We start from the raw sequence: 16,921 nt of genomic DNA on the forward strand, positions 1-16,921 counted from the left end.
GTTGTGTGGCGGGCTCAGTAAATTCCTCAGCAAAAATGATAAACCTTGTCATAGTATTTTGCACTTATCAGATAATTAACCATTGATCTTTTCAAAACCTTGGAAATTACATCTTTATTCAGTGAAATTTCTATCTCAAAAGTTCTGTGCATATATAGAAAAAAAGAATTTAATTTATGTAAAGACACATGTTTATTCATGCACATACGAAGAGACAAGTGCAAAGCACTGCTGATACCTGTCAAGAATCAAGGACATGCCAGAGTCAATGTAATCTGACATTCAGTTTCAAGACTATTGAATAGGTGTGGCAGCATGACTTACGTTTATTCTGCTTATATATATTTTCTCCTCCCCAAAGTAAAGCACTTTACAAATCTTTAAGAAGATTTGCAGAGGACAGCTGAAACTGCTTAAAGTCAACAGATTTCCTTTCTCTTGTATAAAAGATCTTTTACATCTTTTCTTGAAAGAGTAACCTAGGAGTTCCAAGAGCAGAGAGAAAAGAGTAATTTGAGGGCTGCCAAAAAAGATGGAGATTGTTCAAGAATAGGTAGAAATCCAAGAAATACTGAAGATGTGCCAATGAGTGGAAAAGAGAGACTCCATTCCAAACTGACAACGTACTAGGGAGGCAGAAGATCCTCAAATGAGTTGGTTATTTAATATAGGTAGAAAGATGAAATCTGGGGAAACAAGAACCCCCAGCATCAGCACAATGTCCAGATCCCCTGTCCTGCAGACATGGTGTGGCCAAACTACAGAGAGGGGGCAGGATTAGACAGCTGGCATCTCAAAGGCAACTAATGTGTGCTTAAAGTAGAGAGGTTTGCCCTACTATGTTATTCAATTTAAGATCCCTTGACTTCCTTCCTCCATGCTAGTTGTGTGAAGTTCAGGTTAAGAGAACTTAAATATGAATAGGATTAAATTGTTCAATTGACCAGTGGATTGGGATACTCATTATTAGATATAAATTTAAGAAAATGAAGAAATGCAATAGCTGTGACCAGACTGAATCGTGTATTAGGACTGGTATTCACTGAGTGGGCATTGCTGTTTTCTATTTTAGACACAGAACCTGATATGAACGTTGGAGAATTTAAGAGGCTTTCCTATGCACACAGCTAGTAAGTGTTCATCATATCCAAATCTCTCTGAGTCCAGATCCATAGTTCTCACTACCATACTCCACTGCTTACAATTTAATTGTATTCTTTATTGTCACAAGGCTAAAAACAAAATCACACTTGAAGTCCCTCCGAGAAAAATGAATTATGGAAGTAGAATTGCTTAATAGTAATTTGGGAGACAGGATCTTATATTCTGATGAAGACGCTTCTTATAATCATACAAGAGATAATTTATTGATATAGTTCTTTCCCAGCCTGAACTGGATAAAGAACTACTATCTACAGAGTCAACCGACTTTTTAAAAAATTATTATTGTAAGTGAATACACACCTTTGGATATTAGGTCCACATTTTTCGAGTGGCCCAAACTTTCTATTATACTTATACTTTAATATTACTGAATAATCTCTTGGTTGATTGTGATGTTTGTGTAGTCAAACATATTTCTAAAAGCATATTCATAAAAGAAAGATCTATCTTCCTTTTAAGTCATAAAAAATAAATTGGTCTCCATCAAATAGTGCATACATGTTTTATTCTTCTTCTAGGGATGAATAATATGCAGCTCAGCTTATTGGAAACCTTATCTTACTGACCAAATTTCAAGTACAAAACCCATCAAGATATCAAAGATAATATTATACAACCCTATAGATTTTTTGAAATAAAACTTATAATTTAAAAATATATTACAATATCTGATCATTTCTAATAATAAATGTGTGCTCTAATTATTGAGTTCTGTACTCAATTTAGAAGAGAGAATTTAGAAATGTAAAGGTTAAGAGACCAGAAAATATCTGTACACTTAGAGCCTGAGGCAAAAGTAAAAATCAGGAACTCTGCTCTTTTCATTTAAAATTTGGTATTCTGTTCATCATTGTTTGTATTGCTTTTTACTTTAAAAGTATTTCATTAAAACATTATCTTGACTACTGAGGTTTTTTTTATTGAAGAAGTATAGTTGATACACACTACATTGGTTTCAGATATACAGCATAGTAATTAGACATTTGTATACATTATGAAATGCTCACCAAGAAAAGTGTAGCTACCAACTGTTACCTTACAAAGGTACTACAATATTGTGAACTATATTCCCTATGCTGTACTTTTCATTCCCATGACATTTATTTTACTGAGATATTGTTGGTGCACCCTTAAACTTAATGCCTGACAGCATTTCACTTGCCTTACCCTAGCGTTGGCCCTCACTATACCTATCCTGTTTGAATTCTAGAATATTCGTCACAATGCCTAGAGAAACAATATAAGGAGATAAGTATCTCTTTGGCTATGGAAGTTTACAAAAAGATAGGAATATGCAAAACTTGAGCTAAATTATGTATAATTTATGGCATTCATTTTTTGACTAAAGACTCATTCCCCAAACAGTCCCTCTCTCTACACACACAAACTTACTAACTTATTTTTAAGTTAGTACTAAGATAAAAAGAATCTTGAAATGTTTTGACATATTTTTTAACTTTTCCATTATTACCCATTTAGGATTTAAAGATTCTCTCAGCAATAGTTTACTGAACTATTGATTGCAACATATCTGAATATGCATTACTTTTATTTTAATAATTCATTAAAAGTCCAATTAGCATCTGTATTTAGGATTTTTTTAGTTAGATGGCAGCTGTAAAGTATACCACATGGAATTTTTGGTCTTTTTAAAAATTTCTAGACTTTTTGCTTTATGATAATGCAAATACTTCAACAAATAGCAAGTCTGCAGTATGGTATTTGGGAATTTATACCATTCATTGATATCCTCAGGTGTCACCAATAAAGAGCCAGATTCTGTGAATTAGAACATAATGAAAATCATACCAAGAAAATCATGCTAGAATCATCATGCAAAACTATATTCTGTGTGTATTTAATCACGAGCAATAATACTATACATTTTATAGCACTCTTTAATTCACAAATTATACTCATTTTGTTCATCCAAATTGCGAAACAATTTTAGAAGGCAAGATGAATGGGTACATTATCACTATTTTACTTACAAAGAAGCTGGCAAGAAGCCTTCTGATGTCATTTGAGAGACATACTGCATTATATCCTCTGCAAAATGTGATCCAACATCTTTATTAGATGCATGCATTGTCAAATTTATAGAATTAATGAGTTCAATAGGTTCAGTTTCCTAATGCAAGTAAAATGGCCAAGCATTTGAGAAACTAGAGTGATACATTGTCAGAATGTGAAGGTGAGTTGTTCCAAAACAACCATCTACTATCCCTTCCTAAAAACTGCCACAGTGTAGTCTCTATGATGAATTAACAACAAAGGCAAAATTACAGAAAAATATGTCTGGCTAAATAAAAATCTTCCATGGAAGGAGGAAGGAAAGCTCTCACCCCATCTTCTGCTATTAATATTAACACAAGTTGGCTCATGTGATTATCCAATTTCACCTTGAAATACGGAGACAGAGACCCTGAGATGCTGAGACAGAAAGGCCAGAGACTCTCAGCCGACTGGGGGAGACAAAACAGAGGACAAAGAGGCAGAGGCGAGCTCTCTATGCCTGTCCGGGAGGGGCTGGACTGACCGCCGAGTCTGAGAGAGGGCAGGGCTGATGTTGGCAATAAAGGGAATGTAAAGGCGACCGACAATTTTACAGTTTGTCAAGGACTTCAATTCTTATACTCTGGATGATTAAATCCTCTAAGATATTTCTATATTAATTTAAAATATATTTTATCCTTCTAAAATATTTTTATGCTTACAAATGTACTTATCTTTCCTTTGTATCCCCAAGGAAGACACAGTCCTGCTTCACTTTTTAAACTTTATTTCTTCATAATCTGTACTGGATTCAATCTTATCATGGATGACCACCTTCTTATATAAAGTACGTATTTTTCCCAGTCATAAAAGTTTGAAACATCAGACTCATCTATGCCTGTCCCTTTTTCTTGCCCACAAATAATATGCTAAGTCCTCTTATTAGTATCATCTATGCCCTACATGTCTATATCTACTTACTGTCTATCCTTAAACCCACTATCCTAACTTGATTCCCCATACTTTAATGCACATCCTCACTTTCTGTCCACCATGTCTCTCTCATCCCTGATCCATTTCCTATACAGCTGACACATTTTCTTTATAAAACACAGTTTTGCTCATGTTACATCCCCATTCAGAAACCTTGAGTAATTTTCCATCAGCCAAAGAAAAATGTCCAGTGGTAGGTTTGTATTTGAAGAGCTTTACAATTGAACAGCCTGACTTTGCCATCATGTTGCCTACTGCTTTCGCATTCTCTATGCTCAGGCTAAATATTGATTTTTTTAAACTTTTAAAATCTTATACATTTGTTCATAAGATTCAATACCCCTGAAATGTTTCTTGGGACCTTCTTTTTTCAGTCAATTACTCCAAGTTTAAAAACCCATCTCAAATGTCATCTGAAAGTGACACTTTCTCTGATACCTTGAGATTCTTCCTCTGAAATGCCACAGTGTCTTGTTTATAGAATATGCCACTTTCAACCTTATTTTAATATCATTTATACATTTTCTGTTCCCTACACAATCAGAAAACTTTTAAAAAGAGAAATTTTGCTCATTCACTTTTACATACTCCATGGTGTCCAAAATGAAACTATGCAATAATTAGAAATCAAATAGAGCATATTTAAACTTCCCAAAAAAATCACCTCTTACATCATAAGTGAGTTCAAATAATCAAGGTAATTGCCTTGCAAATCTTCATGATAATAAACAACCCCTTAAGAATTCCAGCAATGTCAAGAAGTTTTGGTTATGTAGATTTTCTCAGAATGCAAAAATGTCTTGGTTTTTGTTTTATTAGTTTAAATTCATTTTTTCTTCCAAAAAGAAATTTAAAAGGTCTCACAGGATATATCTGATATGTTTTCAGGTGTCTTTCAATGAGTGGCATTTAACTAATTAAGAGGGACATTAAAAACTGAGGATGAATCTAAAGGTGGAAAATGGCCAATATGGGTACCTGTGGCACTTCATAAATCATCTAGAGGAATTTACAATGAAAATTCAGTTTTAAACAACGCATGATTCATATAATAGTCTAAGTTACTCTAAGATATCCCAAAATTCAATAGTCCAAACAACTAAGAAGTTCACTTACCTCTCACATACGAGTCTGGAGGTGGGCAGCTTGAATCCTATCGAGAATCCTATTTCCCAGCGTCATCCAGAGATCCTGGCAGCTTTTGTCTTGTTCTGTCTTCCTACATCCATAATCCAGCCAGTAAGAAGAAAAGAGAGAAACAAGCAATTTTCTCATAAAATTATGGTCTAAGATCCATCTCATTACTTCCATTGGATATATTCTTGGCTAATTCCCTGTCACATGGCTGCACCAAGCTTCTAAAATATCAAGGATTTCACTAATAACTAGAGAAAGAGATAGTGGATGCTGTGAGGCAGTTTACAGACTCTGCCACACAAAGTGACATCTCAAAAAAAAAAATTCTGATCTATGGGAAGATACAGCCAAACTCTTTAGATGGTAAAAATAAATACATTGTAATTTGAGAGAAAAACAATCTGAGTAATAGTTACATGATGGTGGACTCCAAAGCCACTGATTTTGACTAGGATAAAAGTAGAGGTCTCTGTAGCATGTTCTCCGAATATATCAATGCAGTTTGGTCCTCTGGCTAAAAAGATTTATAATATTATGAGCAATGAGAAACAGAATTTGATTTTACCCTTAAAAGAAAACATCTTAAAATGAACAAATGAAATACCAGAAATAGTGATAGACCTTAAAATCTTGAAAGGGAGATAAATAGGAAAGATAAAAGTGCTTCACATGAAGGAAAGAAAATTGATAGCATATGTTATTCCCAAACTGAAAAAGATTAGATTCTATAATAACCTCTACAGGGTAATGCAAGACATGCTTGTAACAGACTACTTTAAAGAAAAATTAAGATATTTGAGATAACTATACTTAAATTTTGAGATTGTAATGGATGAGTTCTTTGGAAAGAATACTAACTTTCAAAATTATTCCCTTAGTACCAGTGTCAGAGATAAACCTGAGTTTAATGAACCAAAAATCTGACTTTATATTTTAAAGATATTGCTAAAGATTACAAGCATGTAAATCACAATCCTCTTGGGTAATTACCTGTATCATTAATATTGGTATTGTCAATGATTTGAAGACAAAATGGGTGTAAGATAAAGTATGTAACTACAAATCAATTTTTTTCAGTATTTTTTAATCCAACTTACTTAATTCTTAATGTTCTGTTCAAAATATACTCTCTTTATAAGCATAAGCAATGATATTAGCACAAGCAAATCAATATTATCTAGAAAATTCTAGAACCTATTCTTAAGTGGATACATTTCTAGAACCTATACTTAAATGGAAAGGAAAAAGTATGCATAAATGTTAATTATTACACATTTCAACTGAAGTAATAAAATTCTCCAGTAAAATTCAAGGAAAAAAGTTTTGCTTCTTGAAGTCGTATTTTTGTTGTCATTAGTAGACGTTCAACTATCTTAAAATTAAATGTAAGACACCAACCTTTTGAAATAGTGATAATTCATCTGGCTCACTGTCCATAAGTATTATTCTCTGACCCAGTTCCCCATAAATTAGACTTTCCCCTGAGAAGTTCTTAAAAATACTATCCCTTATGAACAGTGGCATACATTTCAGGATGAGACAAAAATCCAGAAATGTAGAAAGGTTTTCTTTCAACAAAGCTAAGGATCTGTTATTACTGTCCTTATATCCTCAATGATATTATATTATTATCTTTGACCTCTTAATGATCCTCTTATAATAAACTAACCAATTTGTTCAAAATAATAAAGCACGGAACTAGCCATTTTGAGAAGTTACAAATTATAGACACAGTGTTAGGGGCTTTGCATATGTTACAGATGTTTTTAATTTCACCAAATCTTGCTGATATATATTTATGTTCTTTAATAATCATGGGAACCAAAGCTCAGGTTGCTCAAGTTCACACAGGAATTAAGTGGTAGAGTTGAAATGCTGATATGACTCCATGAAAATGAAAGAAAAGCAGAAAGGATAGATATATAAATTTAAGCTTTAAAATTTGCTTTATTTCTTGCTAGATGTCTTACAATCTGCCTCCCCAGATTGTTTTTCAAGAGCAGACCAGAGTGTTTTTTATGAGATTTTTGTTGTGCTTTGTTTTGCAGCAACAATTAGAACATTCACTGGAATATATAAGACAAATGCTAATTTATTTTAAGCTGCTGATATTTGAATGTGTGAGAATGAATGGCATTAATTTAGAACTAATAAAGCACTGTTTAAATCTTTTGACCCAATCCTAACTTTACCAATGGGAAACCAAGGTCCAAAAATGACTGTGCTTTTCAACATCATTCAGCTAGAGGTGACAGAATGAGTATCTGAACTTGTGTTTTCCAGTTCCAAGTCTAATGAAAACATTGTTTTCCTATGGAAAGGGGCCTATAGAAAAGCAGCACTTTTAAACTGCATATAATTTTATAGTTTCTGTCTTCACTGGCTTTAAAAGTATATCTCATATTTGGTCTCCTGGTTGCCTTTTGCCAGAGAGAAGTTCACCAACTCAAATTTCAGAGAGCTCTAAGAAGCACATTTTCTATGGCAGAATTTTGACCATTAAATTACCTTCACTTTTTTTATGACAAAATTCATCTTTATTAAGTTTCAAGATGTTGCCCAAGGGCTATGACTAAAGATAACAGATTTATGCTTATAAACAGTTATTTTTCTTTTGTTGTGTAAGAAACCTCAAGAGAAATATTAGCCTAGAGAACAAGAAAGTGAAATTTTAAAATAAAGTATGTTTTGCTGATAATCCACCTTATTTCTATTTTCCATATGTATGTATATATATGTACATGTGCAGTATACATAAAGTTTATATATAAATAAATTATATAAGCCCATGTAATTTGTATTATATGTATGTATACAAAGGTATATAGAATCTGCTTTGTTCCATTTACGTCATTGTATATCATCATAAACAAAACATAACATTTTTTATAATTATGTGTTCAGCTTTTGAGTGGTGAAAACTAAGAAAATGAATATGAGCTCAAATCTCTCTGTTTCCAAGAATAGCCACAGTCTGAATTGTTTTTAATATTTACCTTTTTCCCCTCTGTGTTGTCAACTTAGAGCATTCATCTAAATAATGTTTTCAGACTATAATATTGAAAAATTTGAGAGGGGTCCCTACTAAGCCATTCAGTCCTTAGAATTCATAATTATCCATACATTTACCTAAGGCCTTACCTGCAGTGATGAGAAAGCTTTCGCTGCAATATTACACCTCCTCACAGGTGAACACAGATGAGGGGGGCCAGCCTGAAGCTCACTTCCCGGACCTGTGAACTACACATGAAAGTAACGATTTGTGTTTATTCAGTTTTGGAAAACAAATGTGATTTATGGCTAATGCTAAGTTATGTAGTTTTTCCTCCCCTTATTGTAGATGTACAAATGAAGCTAATGGTACATTAAAAAAAAACTGACAGATGAACTGAAAGTAAACTATGCAGAATGTGTGTTATTGAGTGAATGCCCTGCTAGAGAACACGACCATGGACTGATGGACTATCAGAACCTCATTTCAAAATGCTTTACTCTGAGGAAAAACTCTAGTATTCATTATTATTTTGTGTGCCTATGACACAAAACATAAGCAATCTGTATTTGTAGAATTAAGAAATAATTCTTTCCAAAATACTGTTGAAAAGAAAGAGGGAGTGACATCTTTTGCAGAATCCTTAGAGAAAGATTTCTTTAGAGGGGGTGCAAACAGTGCTGCTAATGACACAGTTACACATACCTTTTGGTCCACATTTGTATGTAAATTCTCTTGGAATTATCAGATCATAGTTTCGCATATGTTCAGCTCTGCTTGATACTCCAGTTTCCCAAAATGTTTCTAACAACTTACACTTCCATCAGAGTTGTGTGAGGAGTACTGTTGTACTTCCTTCATTACATTTCGTATTGCCATTAAAAAAAAAATTAGATCTAGACATTATAGTGGTTGTATAGTTGTTTTAATTGTTATTTCTCTGATGACTAATACTAATGGTCATTTTTTCAGATGCTTTTTTGCCATTTAGATGTTCTCTGTTATAAAGTGTGGTTGCTTAACTCTTTTGCCCATCTTTTTTTATTTAGGCTAATATCTTTTTCTTAAGTTGTGAGGTTTTTTAATATGTTCTGCATGCACACACTTTGTCAGATTATACATTGCAAATGTTTTCTCCTACTCTGTGGCTTGTATTTTCCATCACTCAATGAGCTTATTAAAACACACACACACACAATTATTTTATGCATAGAAAAAAGGAGCAAATAAGTTCTCTACATGACAACAGATAACAAGAGGGAAGAAAGAAACCATGTTAAGTTCCTGGTATAGTGAAGGAACTCAATAAATATGTCTTCAATTAATCAAAAATGACAACATACATTTCTGTTCTGTTCAATGCAACCCTTACCCAAATATTGCCTTGATATTTGTTCAACATAGTAATGGCAGTTTTCTAGGAGAAAACAACCATGATTAAGAAAATTTTGAAATATCTCTGGGGATTGTGCATTTCCCACTGACAAAGAAGAGAGGCATGGTTTATCACTGCTAAAAATTATAAACTGTTAGCAGGTTTTTTGAAGCTATTAATCCAGGTAAATATACCATACACTATTTTACTTTTAACATTATTTCTAATTTAAGAAGATATATTCAAGGAAAGAAAAATTGAGGGAGTGAAAGTATTAAATAGTAGAAAAGGAAATGGGAAAACAATTGTATCTTAATAGAAGTGTTTAAGACTTTATATGAGATTATTTCGTGCTGAATGCAATAGTTCACAATCCACAATCATGTTTAACAGATAAGCCATGATGACTACTCAGCTATGTACAACCATTTATAATTTAAAAAAAGGAAAAGCTTTATTTGCAAACTGCCTTGAACAGGATCTGTTCTTGGATCTGTTTTTAAATAAGTTGCTTGAAGAGTCAATAACAATCCCCTTAGCAGACATGAATGTGAATCAAGCACTAATAAATGAACAGTTTCTCTTGCACTTTGAAAAGTGCTTGGTTGGAAGAATACACATAAATCTATATAAACAAAGCAAGCATTTTAAAAAGTCATTTTAATTTTGTGAACACTTCCTATAGCTCTTAAATATTTCAATAGTTGCAATCAATTAGGGAATCTATTAACATTTCTTATTGTCAACTCTATCGTGTCATAAATATATATTGCTTCTCAAGGTAAAAAAAAGTAAAAAGGACAACTGGAGGAATGACACATTTCTTTAAAGACTAGCCTTTAACAGTGACATAAAACTACAGCTGCAGTAATTTCACTATTCTGGTCAACCACTGACATCTATTGGCCAAAATAAGCAGATGAGGTTTGGTTAACTTAGAAACGCAGGTAGGATTTTTTTAATGACTCTGGTTTGACTATATTAAGTTTATTTAGAAACCAACACTTAAGTACACTTTGGTTAAGTTATATAAGGAAATAGGATACTTCTTGAAACCTATGGCCCAAAATCTAAAGTGTTAGAAGTGGCGTAAGTAACTTCTATTTTTTTCCCCTGACAATACTACTATGTTAGAGAGAAAGCCAATTTTGTTCAATAAAAAAAGTAAACATCTGGTCCTAGAACAAGTTTCAAGTTTGGGGATCTTTATTTTCTAATTTTACAAAAGGCTAAAGCTCAGCAAATACATGATACTCTTAACTCTAAAAAAAAAAAGGTGTTTTCTTAAATTTTCAAATTAGACCATAGTTATGTATCCTTCTTTTTTTAAAAAATTAAAGTATCATTGATATACAGATTTATGAAGGTTTCACATGACTGACACTGTGGTTTCAACATTCACCCATATTATCAAGTCCCCCTCACGCCCCTTTGCAGTGTAGTAAGATGCTATAGAGTCACTACTTGTCTTCTCCATCCTGCATACTTACGTATCTTTTGTAGGCTTTTCATTACCTTTATTTCATTTCTTTCCCTAACCTCCTTCTCCCACTAAGTTCTACCCCTTGACTCTTATCCAGAGACTTCTCCCCAGTGTTTTACAATTTCAAGACAATGTTGCATTACTGAGGAGCCATTACATTGGTAACCTTTTGGATATAACATCATTCATTTATGCATTCAACAAAAGTTTTTAAATGTCTTTACTTATTGTATACCATTTTAGGTTCTGTGACTTAAAAGTAAACCAGACCAAAATCCCTGTTTGCCTGGAGTTTTCCACTCAATAGTGAGAGATAGAAAATAAACAGAAAAATGAAATAAATGGTATGGTATGCCAGGTGGTGATAAATGCTACTACATCTATGGATAAAAACATATAAGGAAGGTAGTTAGGCCAGGCTTTAGTGTGTTAGCCATGCTGAATGTGATGGTCGGGTAAGGCCGTACTGGGCATTTGAGCAAATCAAGTGAGAGAATGAAGGACGGAAATAGCTAGGGAAGGAATGTCTGGAAAACAAGAATAGAGAGTGTAAAGATGCTGAGGAGAAATGGGTGCTTGGAGAGGTGGAAAAGCAGCAAGCGGATAATGCGGGTGGCTGGAGTGGAGCCGGCAAACAGCTGTGTTACAGGAGACAGTGTCAGAGAGGCGACAGGTGGATGGGGCTTCCGTCTGCTCTAGGACGCGGCTTTGACCTTGAATGAGGTAGGAAGCCCTGGGAAGGTGTGCTTGCAAGAGTGATCTGACCTGGTTCACATTTTAAGAGGATCACCCAGGTGGCCATAAGAAGAATAGACTGCAGGGGTCCGAGCAAGGAGCTAGGGCGGAGACAAGGGCCGCGACCCAGGGCAGAGGACCCTACGGCTTGAATCAGTGTGGCGGCGACAGATGCGAGTGACTGCAACTAGGGTGGTGATTGTATCTTGAACATAGAATCAAAAGAATTTGGTAAGAGAACTGAAGGAAGTTAAAAGGCAAAAAGTCAAAGGAAAAGCCTGCAAAGTCAAAATTACTCCCTCTTTGCAAGTCCCAGGATAAAACCCTAATGACATCACTAGTGATTATTCTTTCCTTATTTGCACCTAAAAATGTGATAGATTGGCAAAAGAATCTGATAACATTTCATAGGATTTCCTTGGCCATAATAGTAGCAAATGAAAACGCTACTGTCTTTTCAAGTATGTATCAGACACACAACAAAGCACATGGTTCCAGTTTGTGATGATACGTAATACCAAATTGTCCCCTGGAAGCATTCACTAAAACTGTTTTCCAAAAACCCCTTCCTCAAGTCATACAGTTTTATTAGTAGAACCCCAGTTCCACTTAACTATGAAAATTCCAATTAATAATAGTAAAAACATAATTTGGGTGCTTAATTAATCAGAGCTCAAAAATTATACCCAGATTTAGATTATAAAGGGAGTATAGACATTCTATGGTAACACAGGTCAATTCAGTAGTATTTGTAATCTGGACACTTGATTTGTTTCAAAGGCATTCTGTTGGCCAAGTTACCTGATAGCCACCTCTGCACCAATTATGGGAGCTGGATATGTAATCAGCAGCTCCACATGAGACACTGTGGGTGACATACTCTTAATTTCCTTGTCTATCCTCCAACTCATTTTGTATATCTAAATGGGGCCATAAATCCTCTCATAAGCATTCTTTCTCTGTCCACAATATGCAGAACTTTTTAGGGAAGTTCTAAAAATCAATTTCACCCTTCAAAACATTTTCCTGAAGTTTTGGATAAACAATTTTTATTCTAATACCTACTTCTTTAGTGTCTCTATTGCCCTTTTTCTTTTAGAATATTGTTGCCTTCGACATTTAGTCCAAGTTCACTCTTTGCTCTTTTTGATCATTGTATTCATTTTAACTTCATGCACGTAATTTATTCAATTCTAAGTACAGTTATCTTGGAAATAAAAATCCTTTAAAAATATGATCTATTGTTATACTATTCTATTGATATATCTGTTGATATGTCTATATACATCATAACTATAAATGAAGATAGTTCTGTTTAAAGCTACATTTTGTGTGTGCATGTGTGTGTGTATTCTTACAAGCAGCTTTAAAATGTTCTTCTTTTCTTGATTCTGACCTTCTGTTTTCAATATCCTTTGCTTCTCACTGAATTGTGAATGTGCCCTTTCCCTGTGTCTGAAAATCTTTCAACCTTCACCATTCATTCTAAGAATCAGCAATATGTTATGTTTTTATAGAACCTTTCTTGCAGGGAACAGGGAGTGTTTCATATATATTACCACATTCATCCTTAAAATTTCTCTCACAACACCCATCGTCCTGGCTAAACTATGCCTCAATTGAAACCTCAATCCGTATCTTTAGTTCTTCCTTCCTTCACTGCCTTTCCTATAAACTCTGTAAATCACATTTTCAGAATCCCGCATCTGTAGAAAATAAGCATAATTCTGTCACTCAAATGACTTTCCTTTCTAACCTTGTTCTCAGGATTCACCATCTCTATTTCAAAACTTTCCTGCAGTCCACCTGCTAGGCACTAGGTCAACAAGGTCTTCCCCCTTCTTTCTTCTCCCTCATGAAAGCAAAATGACCTGACTTGATAACATGTCATACTTGCTTTTTTCTAAAACCATGCCACTTATCTTTGCCCTAAATTATAATCATGTCCCTTTTCAATTTATTTTATTTTTCTAGTGATGATGAAAAATAATATTGTTTTATTTGATTTTTATATTCATACCAAAGTCATATTTTAAAAGACTGAGCCCTTGATAGTAATTGCTCCATTTGGTAATGTTTACCATGAATCAGTCAGTTTGGTAAATGCTCAGGTAGATTGCCTCATTTAATATTTACTGTAAGAATAAGACCTCAGTTCTATTCTCTATACATTAGAGATAGAAAAATTAAGGTTTTCAAAGGTTAAATAACTTGCTCAAGGGCATGCATAGTAAGTAGTTCCACATGGACTTGGATTGATGTAGCCAAAACACATCACTATTTATCACGCTACATTGTCTCTTAAAAGTTGAAAAAAAAAAAGTAATATTTATTATCCTCAGAATTCACCACTATCTATAAAACACTGTATTTTGGGACTAAATTATGTGATCAAACTGGTTGAATAAATTAGTCTAAAATCTAGACACAATTGTCAGTACTTCTTTTCAAGCTTAAACCATTATCTTTAACTAGATTAAAAATATTACCTCAGTATGTATTTTTAAATTAAATAAAACCATTAGAGAAAAGAGGAAAGAGATCTTCTACAAAGGATATGTTTCCTGTTTTTATGTCCTGAGCTACAGGTCTCCCATTTTGTTTTATTTTTCTTAGTGAAATGGCCTACTTAGTTACTTAAAGCTAGTCTGTTACAAATGGCCTACTTCATTGCAGAGCATCTGCTTTTCCCATTGACTTCTTAATTCTGAGGACTTAGCCTTCTATGTAAACTGCTTTCTTCTCATGAAGCTCATTTCTCTTCAGTCACATTATGTAAAATCTTCAGGACAAAGAACCATGTTAAGTATACAGACACTGAGACAAAAGCAAAAATAATCTAGTTTTAAGGATTATTGGGAAAGCTAACAATTGTGCAAAGTATTTTCTAAGTGTATCACATTTCAAATACTACACACATAAGATATGATTAACTGAGTAAAGTAAAAGGAAAAGTAAACTACCAAATAAAGGAATATGAGTGTATTTCCCCGAGTGATGTAATTATTACTTCATTTGAGGGTATGTGAGAAAGGAAAGAGTTAATTATTTGAACTAAAATCCAGAATGTTGAAGAGTAAAAATGTGGCAAGTTAATCTGTTTAGGCTTTTGACATGTCACTGTTATGGTTCAGAAGATAAACTATATTCCATAGATTAATCATTAGTTCCTCTAAACTCTTGTATAAGATGGGCATTAAAATGGTCTCACTGCAGCAACTGACATTTTATAGATGCAAGAAAGATTCAAATGATGTGGGAAGATTAAGTGGCTCTTTAGTCCTCTTTCCCCACTTCAAATACACCTCCCAACTTTAGGCTCATTCACCCCCTAAAAAAATACTATAGTGTTACAATTTCCTTTCAAGTCTATTTGACTTGATAGAGATGTATTTACTCAATAAAAAGCATTTCCTGATTAACTGAAATCATAAAAATAGAGTATAGCCCTTTTATCATTTTAAATCATCTTCAGATAAGCTTTGAATTATTGACAGTAAAGACTGTAAGCCATGTACATGTAAAATAAAAAATAAATTTTTTCTATGCAAACATTTATACCCTATGAAAATCATGCAAATGCTGCTTTCAGAAGAACAGAAAAAAACTTGTTTTTTTCTCTTAAACTAAGCCCTTTCCTCAGAGTACAATTGCAAAGTAATGATTTACATATTTTTGACTGAAAAAATAATTTACGTATCACAAGGTAAGTGACTTCACAATGTGGGGATTTCAGGACTCTGCCTCGTATAGGGTCATTTAAAAAAAAGAGGCTCAGGTAGTAAAGCCTATTGTTGAACTTGATTTATTGTACACTTGGAAGAATACCACCCAAAGTTTTCAAGTTAAAACCAACCTAAATATCTTGAGTATGGAATGGATTCAGTGGTGTTTAGATATTAAACTTGATCTAAAAAATAATGTAGTTATATGAAGATTCTGTAGACAAAATATAAATGATACAGAATATGTCATTATAGAAAAGTTTCCCCTTAGAAAAAAAAATCATCTAAAGAAGCACAGATTCTCCCCTCCATCCTGTCAACCGAGAAAGAATCAGGACAGCAAGGAAGACAGCGGCTTCCCCTGCATTTCATTTGTGTGAGTATGAAGAGATTAAAGTTTATTATATAAATGAACTTGCTAAAGATTAAAATGATGACATTTAAATATAAAAATGACAAATATTAAATCCTATTCATCAAGCTCAGCAAGTTTAGAATCATAAAGAGAAAAACTTTTACTAGCTGTTCATCTGGTAACATTTGCACAAAATAATATATTGTCACAGATTGTCAGTGAACTGACACTCTGCCAAGTAGTCTTTGATTCAAATTTGTAAAAGAATAAGATGAACAAAGGATATCAGACTCCATAGGGAAGGAAAAAAAGAGGCAAGACATGGGGTCTTAAGATGCACAGAATTTGAGAGCTAGAAGGAATGTAAAAAACTATCTCATCCTTTTTCTATATCTTCTTAGAAAAGCAACTAGAACAAGTATTAATAAGACTTTACTCAAGGGCACACAGTTGGCTATTTACCAGACTCTAAAGTAAAGTAATGAATTATATAAATATAGAAATTGTAAGATGTTGCATATAGCATGCAAAAATATATTAAATATAAAATTACTCTTTTCTGTATCTACATACATAGTTCAAATAACAGGCAGAACTTAAAAGGATAAAAGTACTATTTTTACAATGTTTAAAGCTTTAAAGATATATTTCGATGAGCACTTTCACTATTCTCCAACTATTTTAAAAATCATTTTGAAAAATGTATCCTCACCTCATGCCATCCTAAATAAAAATCTTTCAAAATAGTTTTTATATTTTTAAATTGCAATTCAGTAAGATAATGATAGTCAGTATGCACATTCCAACTCAAGAAGTGGTGTCACTGCATTTGTACATTTACTACTATAAGCATCATACTAGTACATATAGGGATACAATTATATATCAGTGGTTTGTACCAGGCTCTGAAATCCATGACATCAAATGCTGACAGTTCTTTTCCTTTGTTTCTAATATTTATCACATT

General features: G+C 33.3%; 1 protein-coding gene across 1 annotated transcript in view; it reads left to right on the forward strand.

The window, feature by feature from the left end:
• The first annotated feature begins 11,745 nt into the window (after positions 1-11,745).
• The window catches only part of RGS21 (regulator of G protein signaling 21), a 47,106-nt gene continuing 41,930 nt past the window's right edge, over positions 11,746-16,921 (forward strand). The window contains exon 1 of the mRNA XM_057495180.1: positions 11,746-11,812. Within this exon, the coding sequence (XP_057351163.1) occupies positions 11,746-11,812 (67 nt within the window). The remainder of the gene's footprint in view (positions 11,813-16,921) is intronic.

The sequence above is a fragment of the Manis pentadactyla genome, chromosome 19 (assembly GCF_030020395.1).
Source record: "Manis pentadactyla isolate mManPen7 chromosome 19, mManPen7.hap1, whole genome shotgun sequence".
Taxonomy (NCBI): domain Eukaryota; kingdom Metazoa; phylum Chordata; class Mammalia; order Pholidota; family Manidae; genus Manis; species Manis pentadactyla.